At 46.6% G+C, this 23,793-nt stretch overlaps 1 protein-coding gene across 6 annotated transcripts in view; it reads left to right on the top strand.

Annotated features, from left to right (window-relative positions):
• Nucleotides 1-21,474, top strand: part of FBH1 (F-box DNA helicase 1) — a 50,009-nt gene extending 28,535 nt beyond the window's left edge. For 5 of the 6 annotated variants that reach the window (XM_040451519.1, XM_040451517.1, XM_040451518.1 and 2 more), the window contains 8 exons: nucleotides 390-489; nucleotides 581-702; nucleotides 2,714-2,789; nucleotides 3,377-3,574; nucleotides 4,077-4,202; nucleotides 5,720-5,826; nucleotides 19,428-19,559; nucleotides 20,054-20,558. In XM_040451519.1, coding sequence (XP_040307453.1) covers nucleotides 390-489; nucleotides 581-702; nucleotides 2,714-2,789; nucleotides 3,377-3,574; nucleotides 4,077-4,202; nucleotides 5,720-5,826; nucleotides 19,428-19,559; nucleotides 20,054-20,224 — 1,032 coding nt within the window. In that variant the 3' untranslated portion in view covers nucleotides 20,225-20,558. Of the gene's footprint in view, nucleotides 1-389; nucleotides 490-580; nucleotides 703-2,713; nucleotides 2,790-3,376; nucleotides 3,575-4,076; nucleotides 4,203-5,719; nucleotides 5,827-19,427; nucleotides 19,560-20,053; nucleotides 20,559-21,066 lie in introns of those variants that run through there. The other variant, XM_040451516.1, reaches the window with a different exon arrangement.
• The last annotated feature ends 2,319 nt before the right edge of the window (nucleotides 21,475-23,793 follow it).

Here is a 23,793-nt window from a genome sequence, read left to right as displayed (position 1 = left end):
CAGGGGGTGAAGCAGGAAGCTCGGGTTGCTGAGCTGAGTGGAGCTGGTAGCCGTGGTGGGAAAAAATAGTACAGAGCCCGTGGTGGGAGAATTTCCCAGGTGTGGATTTGGGGGTAAGGAATAAAGAAAAATAGGTAGCCTGAAGGTTCGAGATGGAAAAATGCAATTCTGAAAGCTTGAAGTCAAGTCAGCGATGGTTTGGTGGTAAGATTCTTCCATTCAGTCCTAGTGGGCTTACCGTGGGGAATCGGCCCATCCCCTTTCCATGTAGGGTGTCGGGGGTGACCAGTTGGGTTTGGCAAGGCCGGGACTCGGTGGTGATAGAAACATGCTAACGTACTTCAGGGAGGGGTTGTTGACTCCTTTTTTGTTTTGTCGTTTTCCCGCAGAGTTTTAGATTTGGTGTAGAAATAGCTTATGTGGGAGCTACTATCTTGGATGTCTGCAAGCGAGTAAGGAAAAAGACTTTGGTCGGAGGAAACCATCAGAGTAAGGCTTCAGTTACTCTCTGTTTATTTGCTACAAAAATTAGTTTTCCTGTTTATTTGGATTTGCCACAGTTTGTACTCTCTCCCAAAAGGTGGCATTAGAGGTGACACAAAGGGGCAGGTGGCCCTGTTGTCCCGGACCAATGCCAATGTGTTTGATGAGGCCGTGCGGGTGACCGAAGGAGAAGTGCCTGCCAGGATACATTTGATTGGGGTAAGAGTAAATTTCTGTTGACTGCTTCATGCTCAGAAACAGACATAGCCGATGAAAACCGTCAACTTAATTAGGATTATTATGCAAGTTTGGGGCACTGCCTGCACGAGGACCAAAGTCTTTGCCCCTGGCTGTTCTGATTATGTGAGCCGTACGTTCCTATAAAGACTCAGTGATGGCCGAGGACCTTTCCTTCCACTTCTTGAAAAATTAACGCCCTTCTCATCTTGGCTGTGCAAATGAGGCCGCCAGCTGGCTACCTGCGAGTGTGTGTGTTTTGTTCATTAGCCCGAGAATGACTGAGCTGCCAACACAGCTGGGGAGCGCTGGCGGGCTCCAGTGTAGACAGTGTGAACACCTGGGTTCTAGCTCTGGTTCTGTCACTAACTTTGCGTGGCTTCTGGCAAGTCGCAATTTCTGTGTGCCTCGTTCTCTCCATCTCTGAGACAAAAACAATGCTTTCCTTTACCTGTTTCATGGGGAAGTTAGGATTAAGTGACACGTGTGTGACATTTTTAACTCTTGGAGGCAAAGTTAGCTGACTAAAAGACATTCGCTCCTTTTATGAAAAAGTGTTTTTGAGGGCCTACTATGTGTAGGTCCTCACTAAATAGAGTCAGTGAATCGTAATCAAAAGATGTTCATTTTCTTTTTTATTGATAAAGATTATATAGCCAAGTTACAGAAGTTTTAGAAGCTAAAGGGGAAAAAAGTCACCCTTAATCTCAGTGTTTCAGATACTACTTCTCAATTTGCTACATATGTCTTTGTCTTTATAGACATGCATTTCTACATATTGCAATTATAGTGTACATAAAAACGTGCATTTTTTTACTCCGCACGTAAGCTCCTTTTCTATCATGTTGCTACATGAGTGACTACAGTATCTCATCTAGTGGTTATAGTGTAATTCACGCATTTTTGTTATTGTAAGAAAATAGCACTTCTGGAGTGTTGCCCATGCTGGGCATGGTAGACAGTAAGCGGCTCTTGTCCCTCTGTCGTGCCCCCAAGCTGTCTGAAGCGTGTGTCAGCACCTTTGACCACATCTGCCTTCCAGTTATAACATGTACTGTCTTATTTTGGTCTCTGTTTTATGTTACTGGCTTATGTGTCCCTTCCCAAAATGATGGCACATCCTTGGAGTGTGGCGCCTTGGTTGTGGCTCTCTTCTCTGCTGGGGTACCCCGGCAGTGCTGAGCTTGTGCTGTTAGGTAGAATGGGGTACACTATGATATGATCAGCCCCTGTCCTGCAGGAGCTAACCTTTTACAACATGCAACAGGTTGGGCCTGCAGACATTCTCTAGTGTAGCTCTTTCCTCCAAAGAGAGGGGGTAAATATTCATACTCCACACTTTGTATTCAGGCGTCATTGTATCTTTCATTACAGCCATGTTCCTGTCCCTAGAAGATAGATGATTTATTTTTTTATTTTTAATTTTTTTTAATGTATGTTTATTTTTGAGAGAAAGAGAGAGAGTGAGCGAGCACGCATGAGCAGGGAAGGGGCAGAGAGAGAGGGAGACAGAATCCAAAGCAGCCCCCAGGCTCCGAGCTGTCAGAGCCCAACGCGGAGCTTGAACTCACAAACCAGGAGATCATGACCTGAGCTAAAGTCGGATGCTTAACTGACTGAGCCACCGAGGCACCCCTAGAAGGTAGACAATTTAAATTGCCCCTTTTTGACAAGAAAGCAACGTGCAGCAGGTTCTTGCCCCCTCTTTTTTTTTAAACATTGGAAGAGTTAGAGGTGGCAGCCGGAACTTAGCATTTGATAATCCTGAGTGTTCAGGCTGCATGACAACCCATTGCTTCTGTGCTTGATGAAGGTTCCTGCATTCTGTCCGTGTGCTTTGGGGTGCAGCTTGGGATCCGTTCCCAAGAAAACCTCTCACCCCCAAATCCCATCTCTACGTTTGCTTTACTTTGTTTTGTTAAAACAATGACAGTAACAAACTCGCACGGAGAACAACAAAAAAACCAAAAATCCCACCACAAAACTTTTTCAGGGGATTAAATCATTTGGATTGGACAGAATCATTGATATTTGGATCCTTCTTCAGCCGGAGGAAGAACGGAAGAAACGTGAGTACCCTCCTGGCAGTGGTGTAGTGGACCAAAGCGCTCTAGTGACAAGGGACGGGAGAGGGCTGGGCGTGTTCTGAGTCAGCACTCTTGTTTCCCCTGGAGAAGGATGGAGCAGGCGTGGCTCTGTTCCCACCCAGAGCGGGATGCCTGAGGCCTCCAATTTCCAGAGGTGCTGAGAGCTCTTTCCAGACCCTTCTCTCAGGAGTCTGAATTTCTGCCTAATGTTGGTCCCCCAGGCCGTCTTCCCTCACCATCTTTCTGTGTGCCTGGCACCTTTACCACCGAGACCTCTGCATGGGCCCCACACGATCCTTTCTAACACTCTGGAGCGCATTTCTTTCCCGTCCTGCGCTTTTTCACATCCCTGTGAAGTAGGTAAGGACGCCAAGGGTAGGGCTCTTGAGCCTCGGTTTGGAGACAGAGAGGCTAGAGTACAGGTCCTTTTTGACTTGCCCCGGGTCACACAGCAGGTTAGTGATGCAGTCGGGACTAGAACCCGGATCTCGCAGCTTCGAGACGGTTGCTTATGATGCCACAGTCTAGTGCGGCCCCGTCGTGTTAACCCGAGTGCGTGTTCTCCTCAGAGAACCTCGTTATTAAAGACAAGTTTATTAGAAGATGGGTGCACAAGGAGGGCTTCAGTGGCTTCAAGAGGTATGTGACCGCGGCTGAGGATAAGGAGCTGGAGGCCAAGATTGCAGTCGTTGAGAAGTATAACATCAGGATTCCAGAACTGGTGGAGAGGATAGAGAAGTGTCACATAGAAGACCTGGACTTCGCAGGTAAGGAGGGCACGGCCTCTTCTCGTCCTGGCGGGACGAGGGTCGGGTGGTCGACTTCCTGCATGGAATCCCGTGTGGCCACGAGGGTGTTGTGCTCCTGGCCCCTCCTGGGAGGAAGGGAGCAGAGGGGCTGTTGCTGGGGGCCCTGCGCTTGGGTTGTGTCTGCACTCAGCCCCGTGTGTGAGCCCGGGCTGGCTGCCCAGTGCTCCTGTGGGCCTCTGGCCTTTCGCCGGCAGACTGGGGGTGGGCAGGTCCCCGTGGGCCCGGGGGTGTGATTCTGATGGACTGGCTCGCCTGCAGTGAATTTGCTACATCCCCCCATTTTATTTCTCTCTCTTTTTTTTCCCCCCCAACTGTTGTTTCCTCTTTCCCTGCAGAGCAACATACGGGTGAGGGAACGTTGGTTTTAGGAGTAAAGCAGCGAGAGCACGCTTTTCCTTTCCCGTCTCGGTCCTTCCCCTGCCAGGCCCCCATCTAATCGTACGCTCTCTGTTTGTTCCAGAGTACATTTTGGGCACTGTACACAAAGCCAAAGGCTTGGAGTTTGACACTGTGCACGTTTTGGACGATTTTGTGAAAGTGCCTTGCGCCAGGCACAACCTCGCACAGCTGCCCCACTTCAGAGTTGGTGAGGAGCCTGTGCGTGGGGGGGGTGGGGTGGGGGAAGGGGGGGCCGGGCATCTCCTCTGGATGGCCTGCTTTCTGTTGTATGGGCTCTGGGCAGGATCCTTCTAGAAGAAAAACAGCTCTAGTTCTGTGGTTTTTTATTGTTGTACTGTGTTTTTCAAAAAGCCTATCTTTGGCCCATCCCCCAGGGCTGCTGGCGGGATGGCTGTGCCCACGGCTGGCCTGTTCTGCCCATACCACCTCTCAGCTCTGGGATTTTCACCACCGCATACCCGACGCCCAGCCTCATTTAAGCTTTAACATACACAGGCGACCTGCTCACCCAAGTGTTGTTTTTTAAAATTAAATCCCCTTTTTCTTAAAGAGGCCAGGAAATCCTAAAAGGTGAAAAAGTAAGCAATTTGTGTCGTCTTTTTATATAAATTTGTACTCAAGGCTATTTGTTATGCTTTGAGCATCAGTGCAGCTATTATGGTTTTGAATCGTAGAATTAAACCATGTGAAGTTTTTCTGCAAACAAACGTTTCATTAACTGTGAACTCTGAATCTGGGGCATAGGGTACATCGGTGGGGTGCAAATAGAAATACTAGAAACTCCTTATCTGCCATGAATATATTCGTTAGGTTATAGAAAGACGTGGTGTTGAAGATAAATTAGAGCAGAGGGAGGCAAGGAAGGGCCCTTGAGAGATAAGAGTGGCTCGATACTGGGGAAGAAGAGTTTATTTAATATGCTACTCTTTGTTTGTTTTTTTTTTTTTCCCTTGCTGGTCATTGAACACGTATGTGTATTTTTGGTTTTTCTATAACAGCTTTATTGAGTTGTAATTCACATACTATACAGTCTACCCATTTAAGGCACACAGTGTAACAGCCTAACATGTACTGACACCTCAGCCGCTCAGTACTGAGCTCCCAGCATTGTGTTGGCTGTTGTGAATGTGAGGGGAGTGGCTTCAGGCAGGCGGGAAAGCCTCGTAATGTGTGATTCTTCCCTGCTCCTCGGGTGCCAGCCCAAGACGTTTCCAGCTTGGACTGAGTAAGGGAGAGGGACAGTGTCAGGAAAAGGAAAGAATGTGGGCTTTGGAGATAAGTAGCATTGGGTTCGGCTCCTGGGCACTTGCTTATTAGCCTTGGCCTGTGTGTCAAAGTGACTTGAACTCTGCGAGCCTCAGTTTCCCCCATCAGTGCCACCTGGCTGTCATGAAGGGAACTGGGAGAGTGGATGAAAACATGCACGGGGCACAGCACGGGTGTTGAGTAACTAGTGAGCAGGATCCTGGGATGTACCAGCAGCTGCACAAATTAAAACTTGGCGTTTCGTGCCACAAGTCTTTTAGGTCTTTGTTTGTTTTTGGAGGTGGTATTTGTAGGAAAATTTTGTGTATACGGCCAGCCAGTCTTGAGCGGTTTTTCTTAGTGGGGGAGCATGGAGGGGTGGTAAACATTTAGATGAAGACGTACATTGTCGTAAGCAGGCTTTTGAGTTGATCCACTTCTTCCCTTTACTTTCTTCAGAGTCGTTTTCTGAGGATGAATGGAATTTACTGTATGTCGCAGTAACTCGTGCCAAGAAGCGTCTCATCATGACCAAGTCCTTGGAGAACATCTTGACTTTAGCTGGGGTAAGAGGAACCAGTAGCACAAGTTAACTTAGCGACATTCACAGTTTATGCGTTTGAACGAGGGGTCAGTCTGTGGCCTGTGAAGGCCTTTGGAACAGGCTCCTGAGCGGGAAGAGAAGGGCTCCTCTTGCTCCAGCGCACAGGGGCTCGTGGCTCTTGGGAAAACACCAGCAAGAGTGTTTTCTGTGTCTGCACTTCCTTCCTCCCCTTCCCTGGCCGGCTTGGAAGGAATATGTCCTCAGCAGGGGAGCATGAATATTCAGGCACCTCCCCCCTCCCAGGGAGGGGTGGGGCTGAGATGCCAGAAAAGGTCGGTGCTCAGTCTTCACCCCTTACAGACCAACCTGCTTCCCACCTTCTTGATTTCTGACTCTTTGCTGCCTTTCACAGGTCGGAACATAAACCATTTCATCTTTTCAACCCTGTTTGGAAACTACACCAGAAATTTGAGCTCTAAGTCACTACTTTGAGTAGTAGTCCATCTTTCCCTGAACCAAGGATACTTAATTTTTACGCTTAAGTTTCAGGTGTCAGCTTATAAATACTCTTTCCTTCTTCTCGCTCTCCAGAATGGAAAGGATTTTATAGAGCAGGATGAGTTAGTCCAAGTGCCGTATTTCATGCTCTCTCAGGGCGGTGAGAGTATTTGGAGCTGTAGAATCTAAGCATTGCCACCAACAGCTTTGAACCTCGGGGCAGGCAGAGGTGTGGAGGGGTAGTCAGTTTTCAGTAAATGGTGGTCAAAGTCCTTGCGTTGTTAAGTGGTGGAAACACAGAACCCTGATGTTCAGAGATGCCCATTTCTAGGCACCGGGGGTGGGGTGGTGGGCAAGGGGATTGCTGCCCTCCCAGAGCCCGATTTCTAGGTGAAGAGACAGATGGTAAACAAGACAACACATAGGATTTCTCTTCACATACTTGAGGGAGATGGTATGAGAGCCTTCCAGCTTGAAACTTTGCAGATCCATACTCTGACCCATGACAACAGCTAAAGCTTCTTGCATAAGACTGATCGCTTTGCATTTTCATAGTACTTTTGCCTTTCATGCCTCCTTGTCCTTTTTCCTCCGAGCCCCTTGGGCCCATTTGGCCCTAAGAATGCATCTGGAATTTGAAGTCAGCTGCATGTTCCCCACATGGCGTTGCCTCACCCGGGTCTCACCGTGTGTGACCCGCTCACGTGTCGGAGCTCAGAGCAAGAGCCCCTTTTTTTGGTGGCATCCTGATTGGTTTCCAGAGATGACCTGGAGCAGACCTTTGCACACTTTTTCTGTGAAGGGCCAGACAGTAAATAGTTCAGGCTTTGAGGCCATAGGATCTCTGTTTAATCTGCTCTACTCTGCTGTCAGAGCATGAGAGCAGCCACAGGCAGTTCAGTAGTGAATGATGTGGCCGTGTCCCAATAAAACTTTATTTACAGCAGGCACTGGGCTGGATTTGGCCCCATGGTTTACAGATAAGTGTGGCTTTTCTTGATGTCTAAACCAGTACCTGGGGAGGAAGTAGAAACACATTGGATGCTGAACAACACTGGGGTTAAGGGCACCGAGCACCCCGCCCCCCCCACACCATTGAAAATCTGTGTATAGATTTAGACTCCCCAAAACTTTTTTTTAAGTGTTTATTTTTTTTTATTTTTATTTTTTTGTTTTTCAACGTTTATTTATTTTTGGGACAGAGAGAGACAGAGCATGAACGGGGGAGGAGCAGAGAGAGAGGGAGACACAGAATCGGAAACAGGCTCCAGGCTCTGAGCCATCAGCCCAGAGCCTGATGCGGGGCTCGAACTCACGGACCGCGAGATCGTGACCTGGCTGAAGTCGGACGCTTAACCGACTGCGCCACCCAGGCGCCCTAGTGTTTGGTTATTTTTGAGAGAGAGAGAGAGAGAGACAGAGCATGAGTTGGGGGGTGGGGTGCAGAGAGAGAGGGAGACACAGAATCTGAAGCAGGCTCCAAGCTCTGAGCTGTCAGCACAGAGCCCAATGTGGGGCTTGAACTCCCAAACTGTGAGGTCATGACCTGAGCTGAAGTTGGACACTTAACCGACTGAGCCACCCAGGCGCCCCACCAATACATGATTTTCTTAAGATAAAGTAAGTTAAATGAAAATTGTAAGGAAGGGAAAGTAACATTTATGGCACAATACTATATAAAATGCATGTATAAGTAGACCCATGCATTTCAGAGTTGCTCAGGGGTTAACTGTAATAATTTTTATGTACAAATAAACTCTACCTGTTACATGAGTTTTTGTGTAAATTTTGATCATAAGGAATTTTTTTATAACCTATGGTGTAGTTTTCTCCTAGAAATAGCTGCACTGGTGGCTGGATTTAGAACAAAAGCAAATTGTCACATTGGTAACTTTTAGTGGAAGTGTTCTAGAGTGGTGATATTTCACATGTATTAAATGGGATTTTTTTTAACTTATGAAAATTCTGAGATATTCAAAAGTCAAAATAATAAATTGAGTTACCATATTCAAATCATACATATACATATTTGGAGTATGCACCTCTAAAATTACCATATACAAATCATATGTATATGTATTTAGAGTATGTCTCTAAAAATGGAATTTTTTTCATAATTACAGTGCTATTGGCATAACTTGTAAAATTTATAGCAATTCCGTGTGGCCTCTGCCACCCAGTCCATAATCATACTTTTGTGATTGTCTCAAAAATGCCTTTTTTGAGTTGGTTTGTTCAAATCAGAGTCCACATTAAACTTTGGTTGTGAGGTCTCTTAAGTTTCATAATTCAGAACAATCTAAGACCCCTCCTTTCTTTAATGCTTCTGTCTCTGAGCCACTTGTCCTACAGAATGTTCCACATGCTAGATTTGCTTTCTTGTGTGCTTGTATGGATCTTGGTTCATAACAGTATTTATTGGTTATTTACGCCATTCTACTGTATATAAAAGTTGTAAAATGATACTAGTATTCTTATTAACAGAATACTGAATGGAATTTAAGATTTTCTAAGAGCTCTCTTTCTCCAAATCCCACTAAAGATGTGCTGTTACCATGTTCTGAGGGCACTTGAAGGAAGTCCATTTTCCTCTGTGGTTAGATCCAGCAATTTAATTACAATTAGATAATCTCTGTTTGCTTACTGTCTCTACAAGGATTGCTTTGCTTCTTTTTGATTTGTTTTTTTTTTTTTGAATATGTGAAGCACTTAGTTTTCAAAGGCAAACTTTGTAAAAAGTGTAAAAGTCTCATTCTGTCTTTGTCCCCGTCAGAATCTCTCCTTCCATCATTATAGCTATTATTTATTATTATTACTTTTAAAATTTGTTTTAAAGTTTATTCTGAGAGAGACCGAGCACGAGCAGGGGAGGAGCAGAGAGAGAGGGGGAGAGAGAGAATCCCAAGCAGCCTCTACACAGTCAGCATAGAGCCCAATTTGGACCTTGAACCCAAGAGCCAGACACTCAACCAACCAAACCACTCAGGTACCCCATCGCTATTTTTTAAAATTCATTTTTGATTTATCCTTTGGTGTTTCTTTTTGCAAGTATCAGCAAATAAGTATAAATTTTTCTATTCTCTTTTTTTCTTGAAAGGTAACATCCTCTATCTAATGTTCTGAACTTCGCTTTGTCACTGAGAAATGTGCGCGGAGATCACTCATTCTTACTAGTTCATGAAACTCTCTCCCATCCCTTGAGACAGCTGAGTAGTAGTCCTTGGGTCAGTGTGTCGTGACTGATACAGCCCCTGACTGATGGCTACCGAGTTCCTTCCAGTCTTTTGCTTTGAATATTAATACCACAAGGCATAATCCTAGGCACAAGTCATTTTCTGTTTTACCAGTGCATCTTGGGGAATACGTTCTAGAATCTCAGTTTCTATGTAAAGGGTAAACGGACGTGAGATTTTTGTAGATCCTGCCAAATTCTTCACAGTGGCTGTATGTAGCCCTTACAGTCCACCAGTTACGAACAAGAGTCAGAAGGCTTTTTAAAGCTAACGGGAAGCTTATCTGTTGGTTATGGCATACATTTTATGGAGAACATGAGTTTTCCCCCATGAGGAGAAGGATACGGAGTCTAGAGAAATACTTCCGTCTTTACTGAGACTGGGTTGGAAGACATCTGTTGCTCGCAGAACTGCTCTGCGGAAACCCTGGAAATATGGCCCGTCTGTGTGAACAGATATTGGAGTTTGAGGGCCCTTGCACAAGAGGAAATACTTCTGCTTTTTGTCACAACTTAGGACTTTGTTTGGGGACATCCTCTTTGGAAGTGGCTACGTCCACCCTCTGCTCAGAGAGGAAGGCTGTGGGGAAGCAGGGCGATAGTTGATAGACTAGGAGAGCATGTGAACAGTAGAGTCCTGCCTGCGGAGGCTTTAGAACAGAAGTGAGCCGCTGTTTCCTGCTGCCTGGGCTGGGAGGCCATTGTGGTCCTTCGAACCCTCCTTTTCCTCTGCCCCCCTTGGGAAATCTAGCTGATCACCAGAAGGCTTTTTTGTTGCTTCGTTTCTTTAACTCTTGAGGAAGTGAAGGGAGTAATCGCCTCATTGAATGAGGCGTTGTGCAGCTGGGCCGGCCGCTCGGGGACCACTGTCAGCCCCCCGGCCCCGCGATGCTTACTCCAAGCCGCACAGGCACGTGCTCAGAACGGTGCGTGGCACGGAGTTGGTGCTCAGTGCTCGTCCGCTGGGCGGAAGCAGCGTCCTTCCTGCTGTGAGGCCGGGCCCGAGTCCACAGCCCCAGGTCAGACCGCCTCAGTGCACATCCCAGCTCTCCCGCCCGGGCACTAGGTGGGTGCGTCACGTACGCTCTGTGCTTCTGTTTCCTAATCTGTAAACCTGGTCCCGCAGCAATCACGGCGCCTTGGAGGAGAGGTTAGAGGAGCGCCACGCGGCCCGAGGGGGGCTGTATTGGAGGGGAGGCACGGGGGCCCTCAGAGACGCAGAGCTCCAGGAGGGAGGCGTCGAGGGGAGAGCCAGCGTTAGAGGAGAGGCACGGTGGTCGGGGCAGGGACGAACTCGCTCGGTCAGCGGTACTTGGCGTGCTTTTTACACGACTGAAGTGCTGCTGTTGTCACATGCTTGTTGTGTAGCTCTGTGTCGCCACCTCCTAGGAGGGACCTCTGACTGCTGCCGGAAGACCACTGGCCCTGGGCCCCACATCTGCTGTGGTACAGCTCTCTGATCTTCTGCGTAAGTGACCTCATTTCTCAACTCCCGTGCCTCACCTGTGCAGTGAGGACGGTGACAGGACCGCCCTCGGGAAGTCCTTGGTGAGGGATATATGTTCGTTCGGCCCTTTGTAACCCGAGGACCTGACTGCCGGCCAGGCGCCAGTGCATCTAGAACTGAAACAGCCTGGCATCGCTTAAGGGAGGGATGTGTAGGCAGTGGTGTCCCGTGCCTTTGGGTTCCTGAAGGCCGGGGGTTCAGAGGAAGCCATGGGGTTGGATTTTGCTTTTCCTCCTTGGGATAGTTCTCAACAGCTGGCCGTAGTCCTGTTGTCGGCCCTTGACACGGTTTGGTGTAAGCCCTTGGCAGCTCCTCCGGTGGCGGTGCTTCCCAGCAGCCCCTGGTCTCCATGCCTGTGGAAGCCTTGGAGACCCAAGATGTCACTGAAGAGGGGAGTCAGCTTTTTGTTTTTTAAAGTAGGTTCTGTTCCCAGTGTGGGGCTTGAACACAGAGCCCTGAGGTCCAGAGTTGGATGCTTTACTGACTGAACCAGACAGGTGCCCCAGGTGGTTTGATTCACTTGTTCACTTTGATGACAGACTAGATGTATGGAGCTCCTGTTATGTGCAGAGGGGTAGGGGTAACAAAGTGAGTAATGCGCTCCATGGTCTCGTGGAATTTATGGTCTAGAGGGAAGCTTTTAGGCAGTTTTAGATCCACCAGCAAGATCTGGGGAGTTGAGGAGTTGGCCTCATGTACGTGTGCCATGGAATCCCGGTTCGGGCCAGATGGACACTTGTCTCTATCCCGCTATAGCACTGTGCCTCTCGGTGCGCCCGTGACAAACTAATCATCTATATGGAAAGATTTCTTTGTCTTGTTTGGGATTTTAAAAGTTGGTTTTATTTTTTTAGCTTTTAGCAATTGCTGGACCTTGAAATGACTCTTTTGCCCAGTGGGGTCCCTCTGCATCTTAAAGATCCTATTTATGTTTTTTTGTGTGTTTGTCTTGAGGCGGGCACTTGTTGGGATGACCACTGTTGTATGTAAGTGATGAATCATGGGAATCTACTCCTGAAGCCAAGAGCACACTACGTACACTGTATGTTAACTAACTTGACAATAAATTGTATTACAAAAAAATGATCCTATTTATGGATTGGAAATGGAATTTCTCCCTAAGGGGTATGCTCAGTGCCCAATAGGACTTAATCCTGTTAGAATTTGATAAACTGATTCTAAAATTCATATGGAAGAGTGATAGCCCCAAAATAGCCAACTTAGGAAGAACTGGTGTGGGGACTTGTGGATGGATATTCTAAGTATAAAGATTTAAGCAGTCTGGTGTTGGTGCCAGAAGAGAGAGATCAGTGGGAGTCCCCAGAAAGTCATGTGGATGTGTGGGAACATCATATGTAATAGGGATTACAGGCGCACCTGGGGGACTCCATTGGTTGAATGTCCAACTCTTGATTTCCGTATCAGGTCATGATCTCATTGTTCGTGGAGTTGAGCCCCATCTCTGGCTCTGTGCAGACAGCGCGGGCCTGCTTGGGTTCTCTCTCTCTCAAAAATAAGTAAACTTAAAAAAAAAATTGGTAAGGGGCCATTTGGTGGCTCAGTTGGTTAAGCATCTGACTTTGGCTCAAGTTGTGATCTCGTGGTCCGTGAGTTCAAGCCCCGTGTTGGGCTCTGTGCTGACAGCTCAGAGCCTGAAGCCTGCTTTGGATTCATGTCTCCCTCTCTCTCTCTCTCTCTCTCTCTGCCCCTTCCCTGCTCACTCTTTGTCTCTCTCTCTCAAAAATAAGTAAACATTAAAAAAAACTTAAAAAAACAAACAGGGATTGCAGATGGATAGGGAAAGAATGTTCTAGTCAGCCAGCAGTGTTGGGGCAGTTGGCTTTCCATATGGAGTCAAGTTAAATTCTTTATGTCCTCATAATAAATTCCAACTGGATTAAAGATCTAAATGTAAGAAAAAAATTTTAGTAAAGGAAAAACTATACTTCTATCTGTCTGATAAAAAAAAAAAAGAAAAATTTTAGAAATGTTAGAAAAATATCTTAGGTGAGGAGGGTTTTCTTAATAAGCTTGACATAGAAATAGGAAGTCAAAAAATAGCTATTTATGATTACATCAAAAGGTAAAACTTCAGTGTGATAAAATAATAGCCAACATTTCACGAACCTTTAAAAAACATCCTTTGAGATGCTCATTCTGCCATTTTCCAGATACGGAAATGGAGGCACAGAGTGGTTAAGTAGTTTGCTCAGAGACACACAGGTAGCCAGTGGAGGGGCTGGGCTGTAAGCCTGGGCAGTGTGATCCCGGCCGGTGCCCTTCACTGTGCGAGCCGCTGCTTCACATAAAAGACTGCCACAGGATGGCGGGGGACGCTTCTTTTGTCCGTTTGGCAATGCCGAGTGAGCTGCTGTTCTAAGAGCCTGGCTGGGAGCCACTTGGGTCTCTGGCCTCCTGGAGCTTATGCAACAGCAGGAAGTAGGGCTGACAGAGGTCATGAACAACTACAGGTTTGTCAGAAACTGGCAGCCGAGTAGTCATATAGGCACAAGATATAAACGAGAAGTTCACAGAAAGGGAACCCCGGTGGCCGTGAACAGATTTTAAAAAAAAAAGCAATCTCTGCCATGGTCCAGGAAATGCACACAAAAATAATCAGACTGGTAAGGGAGAAAACGTTTGACCTTTCAAGGTATTGGCTAGAATGATGGGATGTGGGCGCACCCAGTGCCCCCTGCCCCTCAGCAGTGTCTTGAGAGAGCACGTGCTGGGAACCTCCCGTCTCCTCCCAATAGATAATAGATGCTAGACATGGACCAAACCCAAGTTCATCTGCCGGATGTGGGGAGAGGGTTTTTTCCAGAGGCAGCCATACGGGGAGACGGGAGAGCAAGCCTCAGGCCACCTGCTGGAAGGAGGTGAGAGGGAAGGAAGTCCCAGAATTGAAAGGCAAATGAGAAGGGGGTGGGGGTGGGGTTAGAGGTCACTGCTGTCTTAGTAGTCCCGCTAACCCTTCTGTTCTGGGTTTCAATCCCCACTGTCTTTTGATCATTCTTTGCTCTTGAGGGAATTGGGAAGATCACCCGTCTTCTTACTTCCTGCTGAAATGGGGCAAAGATCCCGGTTAGAGGAATGGAAACCTGCTCTTGTGTAGGCGTATTCTTTAGTTCCATGTTGAAACCCAGCATCCTGCATTAGCAAGAGTTTTGTTCCTTGATTATTCGTTCTTGTACCATTATTTGGTCTTATTTCATCTGAGCCTTATGGGAGCCTTGTAGCTGGGTAGCTTCAGACCAGTCCTCCTGAGGTAGGTTCAGGTCTGTCAGAGGCCGGCTGCTGTTGCAAGTGGGTTTCTTTTGGATGTTGTCCTTGCTGACAGCGGGTAGGTGGGGCCTGTGGATTCGGTAAGAGAGTGATGAGTCCCGCAGTTTCGCAATTTAAGACTACTTTGCTTGTAAAATAAGTCCACATTTGACAAACTTGGCCTAATTGTTTACGTAAGCATAGCAGGAATAGTGATTGGTCTTTTTTTAAATCTGCTTTGCTGGAACTTTTCATAAGGAATTTCAGATTGAACTTTCAACAGCTTTTTGAGGCTCAAAAGACAAGCCAAATACTTGCCATCAGACTTTGCCTGGAACACCTACAGATTTGGGTGAATTCCTCTCTTTGAGGTCTCCAAAATATCTTGAGTTTCCTGCACCTGACAGGAACCCTGTAAGCAAGCTATCAGACTGAGTTTTCTAAGGGGTTTCAGTGGCTCCATGAAGTCACCCTTAATTCCTTAAAGCTGTCTGGGCATATCTGAGTCTATGCATGGTGTCCCTTAAATGTGACATTGCGGTCAAAGCTTTAGTAATATAACCAGTGTTTCTAATTGCATTCTGTCATAAGGAGATCAGTTTCTTACTGAACTTATGTAAATAAATACATTGCCATGAAAATAAGAATAGTCACTGAGGAAAAAAAAAATAGTCACTGAGAGTTTCTGAACCCTGGAGGGATCAGGTTGGGAGAAAAATATAAATGTTTCATATTTGTTTACAAAGGAATATTTTACCAAATTTCTGTAAGTCACAGCCTTAAATCTGGAAGAGCAAACAGAGAACCAGCAATGTTCCAAACAAGAATCTGTCTGGATGCAGTTTTCCTGTTAGTTCAAAGTCTCCATCAGAAACAAAGGACTCTCAGCTGTAGGAAGGCTGCCCTCAGCCGCCAGCAGGGATTGCCCTGACTGAAGACAGCCGCCTTGCCAAGGGCATGCCCTCTACCCCACTGGTCACAACCAATGACCTTAGTGTAGGATATTCTGAAGGGTAATCCAACTTCTAGAACTCCTCAGAGAATCAGCTATGAGGTTTGTTATTGTATCAACTTCTGTCTGATCTTGCACTCTTAGTCTCTCTTCTCTTTCCCAGGTGTTGATCACTCCCTAGTAGACTTTTTTAAAGATTTTAAATGTTTATATATTTATTTTGAGAGACAGAGTGAGTGCAGGCAAGGAGGGGCAGAGAGAGAGAAGAGAGCAAATCCCAAGCAGCTCTACGCTGTCAGCACAGAGCCCAGTGGGCAGGGCTCGAACCCAGGAACCGTGAGATCATGACCTGTGCCGAAAGCAAGAGTCCGACGCTTAACCGACTGAGCGTCCCCAGACTTTTTACATACTAGTTCTCCACAGTCTTAGTCCTGACCATGTACAAAGTTCCTTTCCAGATTCCTTTCTCACGGACCTTCTGCCGCTTTACAGAATTGTTTCCCCTATTATTTCCAGTAAACCAGCAACTTTAAATTAGCTTTAATTCCGAATAATTCCCCAAAGATCATGTGAACTTTGGGGCACCTGGGTGGTTCAGTCGGTTAAGTGACCGACTTCGGCTCAGGTTATGACCTCACAGTTTGTGATATCGAGCTCCACGTCAGGCTCTGTGCTTACAGCTTGGAGCCTGGAGCCTGCTTCAGACTCTGTGTCTCCCTCTCTGTCTCTGCCCCTCTCATGCTCTGTCTCTGTGTCAGAAATAAACATTATAAAAAAAACATTTTTTAAAAAAACACTTGGGTTAGTTTCTGTTTTTCTGAGTTTTAGAATGCCTCATTTTTACAAATGTCTTTAAACAAACTAAGTAGAGCTCTTTTACAAATTAATTTTAGCAATACCACGCAAAGGTAGAGAAAGTAGCTCACATTTACAACATACATGGACACACATATAAATACACGAACAAGATGGAAACATCTTAAAGGCCCAACTTCCAGATATCTCCCTTTTACAAACCTAATTACAAGATGGTATTATATAATTTATGGATTTGTTAATTGGTCGTTTTTCTCCAGAGTCTAATGAATATTGTGGCCAAGCAGTGTTGCAAAAAATGATTGCCCAGTTTTGGAGAAGGCAGCCCAAAGGGCTGTGGGTGGGGGAATCACATGGTTGCGTCCCATTTTCCAAGTAGAACATAGCAGGTCTCATTCAAAGATACCAAAGCTATAGCAACACACAAATGAAATGAAGCCCAGAATGGCTTGGTGAGTGTTGGTTCCTCCCAGAAGTCAGGGCTTCACGAATGGAACAAAATAGTTTCCTAGTTTCTGGTTCTTCCTGAAAGTCTGAGTTCCACTGACTGAACCAAATTGCTTCCTCACCCGCCTTTTTTCTTAAGAAAGGGAGGCCGAGAGAACCCAGCCTCCCTATTCAGAGACAGCTGAAGGGGAGGAAGAAATCTAAGAGCCAGACCAAATGGGAGGAAGAAATGAGCTCATGTGCCATCTGATACGAAGTACTCGCTAAGAGATGTCTGTCGAAATCGAACCCCTAAACTGTTGCGTTGCCACGAGATTTAAATTATGCACGGGAGGTTGGCTGCACCCAGTCAGGACGGGGCCCCAGGGAGGGACCCTTGAGCAGAGAGCCCAGGCAGCTGCCTGGACCCATCTCTGGCCTCCGCTACTGGCTGGGGGCCAACGAACCACCAGCAAAGAGCTCCCAGCTGGCTCGCCAGATCTGAAGCCGAACCCAAGTTCATCTGCCCAGTGTGCAGCAGAGACTGGGACATGAAGCCAGCCGCAAGGAAGGGATGTATTCGAGGGGCAAACCTCAAACCCGCCTGCCGGAAGAAGGAGAGTCTAGAACTACAAGGGCAGGTGAAAATGAAAAGCCCTGGGTAAAAAGTCACAGCTGCACTTACCAGGCCCGTTAACCCACTGGCTGCTGGTTCAGGCATAAACTCTGTGCTGTTTGTAAGATGCTGGGAAGCCCTCCCCCTTTGTCTCCTGGGAGTTCTCCACACGACGTGACATCACCACAGATGGAATGCAGAAGCAGTTGTCTTCCATTAAGCCAGACGTTAAAGAGATTTGCAAATGCGTAAAACAATGCTACTCTCCTAAGCTTTTTTTTTCTTTTCTGAAAATACAGTTGTTTTTCATAAAAACATGTTAGCAGGAGATAGGTTTGTTATTTTTAGGAAGAATAAACATTATAAAGTTTCTTAATCTAAATTTACAACGTTGTGAATCTTAAAGGATATAACTCACATCAACAAATCTTTGGAGCCCTTAATGTTTAGTAGTGTCAGGGGGTCCCAAGACCAAAGTGAGAGCCACTGTTTGGAGCGGTGCTTTCCAGAGTGCAGCCGGCAGTGCGTTCATGATTTAGGAGACTAACTTTGTGGGCTATGATAAGCTTTTAAAAAAGGGTGAGGTGGAATGAAATCCAGAAGAGAAAGACTACACTGCACATAAGGTTAAATACAGTTTCGTGGAACTATTATTTCAGTCTTTTATCTACGCGTGTATGTGTGTACAGAAGTGTAATGCTAAGTGGGTTTCTTGGTGGGGATCGTGGGCAAAGTGCTTGTAAAAAGAAACTTGCACGTATGGTGGGAAGGCATGTCCAAGTGTATTCGATCCTGCATCTTGGGCAATAATTTGAAAACAACCTGAGTATCCATACAGACAGAATGGCTACATAAGATGTGGAAGAATGATTTGATTAAATCCTGTGTGGCACTTGAAAGAAATGGATTAGATGAGAAGCAAACTCAAAGTATTAAATAACTTTAAGATAACATGTAATGTTCTTGGACGCATATATAAACTCAAAGCCATTTTATTTATTTATTTTTTTAATTTTTAAAAAAAAAATTTTTTTTTTCAACGTTTATTTATTTTTGGGACAGAGAGAGACAGAGCATGAACGGGGGAGGGGCAGAGAGAGAGGGAAACACAGAATCGGAAACAGGCTCCAGGCTCTGAGCCATCAGCCCAGAGTCCGACGCGGGGCTCGAACTCACGGACCGCGAGATCGTGACCTGGCTGAAGTCGGACGCTTAACCGACTGCGCCACCCAGGCGCCCCAAAGCCATTTTAGAATGGATCGAAAAGGATGCACGGCCCATTCACGAAGCTGGTTGTCTCTGGGGAGTGGACTAGAGATGACAGGCAAAGGGGATTTCAGCAAAATCTATCGTTTTATTTTGAAAGGCTTTCCTGGTTTTGTTGCCCCTCAGTTATTGGTGGGAACATGAGTGTTTGTTAATCTTCTTTTCTGTAGCAGGCAGACAGATCCTGCAAGACAGAAAACCAAATAAATCAAAATCCTGGATATAGATTTTGCAAAAATTAGATCAGTAGCCCGTTGTTGTAATCCAGAAAATACGGGATCCTAATTACTCTGGCAGCAGATACTTGTGGTCTCGCTAGTATGCCACAACTGTGTTAAATTCCTCTGGGGACACAGCAGACCAGACATTGGTCCCTGTTCTTGGGGCATTTCGTGTAGGAGGGGATTCGTGCTTGATTTGGGTGTTGGCAGTGTGCCAGGCTCTGACCACTTAGTGTATGTTAGTATTCCTCCTTCATGACAGCCGAGTGACGCAGGTTCTCTGTTACCTGCATTTTATACGGGGAGAAACTGAGGCTTACAGAGCTTCAGTATTCGCTCACTAGCACGGCCAAAAGCTTGGGAAGATGGAATGTCCCAAGTCGATGCGGGCACATCTTTTAAGGTCCTCTGTTTCAGCTTACCTGGGTTGAAAAGCAAATATACAAATAATGTTTAATGATTCTGGGACAGGTCAGCAGGACATAAAATCCAGAAACAGTCCTGCAGTGTCATTATAGCCAAGAGTTTTACATGTTTGCCCATTAAACTTTTTTTTTTTTTTTTTTTTTTAACCTGGTCATTTTAACAAGAATCTGAACTTGTTTCAGTGCTTCAGCTGAACTGCTTTCAGTGCTCTGTCTTGGAGACAGCCTTGCAGGCAGGGGAAAAGCAGAAAAACTGAGGGAAATCGGGGCGGGCAGTGCATTTCTCATGCAAGGACTTGGCTGTGTCTAAAGAGTGTTTCCAGTTGTGTAGCTATTGGAGTTTGCAGGTAGAGTGGGGGAGAGGCATTGCCCTTACTCCGTCTCACTCTTTCTTTCTCAGGAGTACTTCTTGCAAGCAGAACTGACGAGTAATGTGTTGAAGACCGGGGTGGTTCGCTGCTGTGTGGGGCAGTGCAACAACGCCATCCCTGTGGACACTGTGCTCACCATGAAGAAGCTCCCCATCACCTACGTATGTGCTCTTGGCAGCAGGTTTAGCCTTCCATAGAATCTCATTCGGTCATTTGCATCTTATTGCACGTGAGCTGTGTGCTGATCTGGGTCGAGATAAAAGAAGAGTCTGTATAATCCTTGTTAGGCGCTTTTCATAAGGCACAGGCGATGTCGGGTCTATGGCTGTGGCAGAGGTGGAATAATCGGGAGTCAGGCTGTGTGGCAGAGGCCGGGAGCTTGGGTTGTGGCCACTTAGAGGACAGCTGTTTGCCTGGAGGGCCCGGTTCAGCTTTCCTCGGCCCTTCATCCCTTGCCTTGATCGTTTCTGGTTTCTGCTCTGCGGGAATCGAGAGAGTTGAGTCTAGTCTAGATAGTCATGCTCCGGGATAGGTTGTTACCTCAGAGGTTTGCACGGGTCTGGAAACATCAGAATGATAATGCACAGTTTCTTGGTGGAAAGCCCCTGTCCTTCGATCGGCCGCCTCACCTCTTTTTTTACCCCTCTCTCTGCAGAGCAACAGGAAGGAGAACAAGGGCGGCTACCTCTGCCACTCGTGTGCAGAGCAGCGCATTGGGCCGCTGGCCTTCTTGACGGCCTCCCCCGAGCAGGTGCACTCCATGGAACGCACCATCGAGAACATAGTGCTGCCCAGACACGAAGCCCTGCTCTTCCTCGTCTTCTGAAAGCCACGGGGAGCTTTCTCCACGGTACAGAATGCCTTGTGTGGATTCCAGTTACTTGAAGAAAGCCAGTGAGGGGTGGGGTTCTCACTCACCTGAGACTCTGAATTTGCTCACAGAGCATTTTTTGAGGAATACAAAGCCAACGAGAGTTGGACCTGCCATTTCTCCATTCCTTGTAGGTAGCCCGTTTCCACTGCCCCTCCTCTGTGCGCATCAGGCTGGGGACGTGGGGGTGTTCTTTTGATAAAAAAACAAAACATTTTATGTATTTAAACTTTTATTACAAGATTTCAATTAAACAGGCATTGTAGCACTGGCATACCACTGTGTGACACCTTGGCCTCAGCCCTGTTGTTTTTGAACTTTCTCCAACTTACTCTTTTCCACACCTCTGTCACTGCTCCCATGAGACACCAAGCAGAGTATGACACTTAACTTCCAGGGTGGTAACTGACAGGTCAAAAAAGAGATTTTTGTGCCGTGGGGACTCAACATATGTGTGAGACAAGGTGTGTGCCTTTGTCATTACACGGCGTTCACGGTTTAAACGGGGAAGCAACACAGTGCACAGAAAGGCAAGCAGAAAGTGACAGTAGCCAGGCTCGTGTTTCCCACAGGTAGAGCTGAGGATCAGGAAAACTCGAGAGAAGTGGAATGTTGTCTGGCCAGTGGGGGTTGGCGGGGGGAGGGGGTCCAGGGAGAGGGGGGACCTCGGTGCCCGGTTCACTGCCTGGGGCTACTGGGTGGATGTTGTAAGAAAGCTGTGCGTACAGAAACCAGTGACAAAAATCACATCGTCTAGACGTACATGGATCTGGTGTTTTTACGTTTTTGCCACACAGCACGTCAGGGATGCAGATGGCAGGTAGGGGAGCTGGCGCAGCGTGACCCAGAGAGCTCGCCGCTCCTGGTCTCAGCCCACCAAGCGGCGTCCTGGAGCGGGCCTCGTAGCTTCACTTGTCGCGGCCTCCCCTTAGCCTCTTCCATCAGCCTGGTGGCGCTTAGAGTGCAGGCCGGTGAGTAGAGCAAGCGTGCTGTCGGATCGGGCCCAGGGTGCTCTGGAAGGGTGGACACCAAGCTAATGTTTGCGTACTGAGGGGCGTTCTCAGAACGGGACCTGAACACAGAGGGGGGAGACTTCTGTGGAAGGGGGACGGGGCCGTTTCATCCCCTCGGCCAGGGTTCCTGGCCTAGCTGTAATGAATGCCTCATGGATGACTTGGAATAAAAGAGCCAGTGAAAGGAATTTGGATTGGTCACAATTTTCACTGTCCTTCTGAGGAGGGATAGGGGGGAGGGGGGTAGCAAGCAAAGGTTCATGAACGTGTTTTCTGGTAATGAAGTTGTGACAGCCAGAGAGAAAGCAGCTTATCTGCTGGAGCTGTAATTGACTCACTGAACCTTCCTCGAGCACCTGCTGTGTGGCAGGTGCCATGCTAGTGGGTGTACAGACTCACAGTGTGGTCCCTGACTCCCAGAGACTGCGAACGAAGTGTGATCTCAGTCTGGGGTGGACCGGCCTTGGAGGGAGGGCCTCACAGGTCCTCGGGGACTGGCCCGGCATCCTTACCAGAGCTGAGGTTGGATGGCTGCCCAGCTAATGGGACAGATAGTCAGCTTTTAAAGAATGGAAGAATTTTCTAGGCAGAAGGAACAGCAGGAAGGACAAAAAGGAAGTGTGTGGTAATGGCACTGCCAGAGCAAAAGGTCAGTACTAGCATTTTGGGACTGGTTTTGAAAAGTAACAAAAGCTAGGAATATTAATACTGGTATTTAATTTTTCAAGCATTAAAAATTGACACTAAATATCTGGTGTGTTTCAAATAGGCATTTTTTTACATGCCCGGTAAAAATACAAAAGTGTTAAATATCAATTGTCATTTTTCTTAAAATTGTTTTTAATGTTTCTTTTTTATTTTTGAGAGGGAATGAGAGCGTGCGTGTGAGTGGGGGAGGGCCAGAGAGAGGGAGACACAGAATCCAAAGCAGGCTCCAGGCTCCAAGCTGTCAGCACAGAGCCTGATGTGGGCTCGAACCCATGAACCATGAGATCATGACCTGAGATGAAGTTGGATGGTTAACTGACTGAGCCACCCAGGTGCCCCAAAAGTAGAGTCTTTAAGAGGCTTTCATGATTTTATTTAGTTGTGAATGGTTTTTTGTGCAAGATTTTCTGTACTTTTTTTTTTTTTTTAACCACATTAACTGGGAAAAAATAAGGAACATAGTTATAAGCTAGTTCCAGATATTTTACTTTGGTTAATTAATTTTTTATTGATTTCTCTTATTTGATAACTTAGAGGAGACCTTTGTGAATTCTTTTAAGAATCTTCAATCTATTGATAGCTCATTTCAAAGAAAGCATTTCTGATTTGTCTTCATCTTTGATTGTATCATGTATGTAGAGAACCTGATGCAGTTACCCATATAAAAATGAATGCTGTTACATTTAGAAGGTATTTGAAATAAGTGTTAAAATACCACACTGTATCATAGACCCATGCATTGGTTTGTCCTTCATGTGATTATACTTAAGACCTATATCAGATTTTAGGTTTCTTTTTTTTATTAAAAAAATTTTTTTTTAATATTTATTTTTGAGAGGGAGAGCACAATCAGGGGAGGGCAGAGAGAGAGGGAGACAGAATCAGAAATGGGGGCCAGGCTCTGAGCTGTCAGTACGGAGCCCAGTGTGGGGCTCGAACCCACAAACTGCGGGATGACGACCTGAGCCGAAGTTGGACACTTAACTGACTGAGCCACCCAGGCACCCCTCAGATTTTAGATATCTAAAAAGGTAATGAGATGATTGGTATTAGGACACTCTAAAATATTCATTGATAGGTATTGTAAAATACCACAGAATAGCAGTAGCTGAGAGTGCGGTCACTGATCGTGTGAAGCTGAAGGAGATGCTTGAGTAAATCAGAGGCATCTGTGTGGCCAGAGTAGAGTATGTGCACAATGGTAGCTGGCTAGCGGGGGCCGGGTGGGGGGTGAGGGCTAGATGGCCAAGGGCCTTGAACAGCAGGCCAGGGAGTCTGAGTGTTATTTGGAAAAATTAGGAGGAATCACTGAAAATTTTAAGACTGCAGATTGTTTTTCTAGGAAGGATGTTCCAGTTGTAGATTGGAGGATGTTTTACAAAGGTCAGCTAAATTAAAATGTTATCATCTTAGCACAGGGCTATGCTCGACTATGGGACTCAAGTGGACAGGTGAGGAGTGCTGGTGACTAGATTAGCGGTTCTCAAAGTGTAGTCCCCAGATGAGCAGCATCAGCATCACCTGGGAACCTGTTGGAAATTACACATTCTTGGTCTGGATCAGAAACTGTCACATTGAGGCTCAGCAGTTGGTATTTAACAAGCCCACAAGCAATGCTGTTGCATGCAGAATTTTGAGAACTTTTATTCTAGATATTAAGGTAAAACCAATAGGACCCTGAGAGTGTTTAGATGGGGATGGACTGTGACAGGATCTCAGGGGGATTTCCTGTTGCTTGGCTTGCCAGCCACAGGACCTCAGGGGGACTTCCGGTCGTCTGGCTCGCCAGCCACAGGATCTCAG

The sequence above is a fragment of the Herpailurus yagouaroundi genome, unplaced genomic scaffold (genome assembly GCF_014898765.1).
Source record: "Herpailurus yagouaroundi ecotype Mexico unplaced genomic scaffold, PumYag 203, whole genome shotgun sequence".
NCBI lineage: Eukaryota > Metazoa > Chordata > Mammalia > Carnivora > Felidae > Herpailurus > Herpailurus yagouaroundi.
The sequence above is the reverse complement of the archived record's forward strand: the minus strand, read 5'-3'. Positions and strand labels throughout refer to the sequence as shown.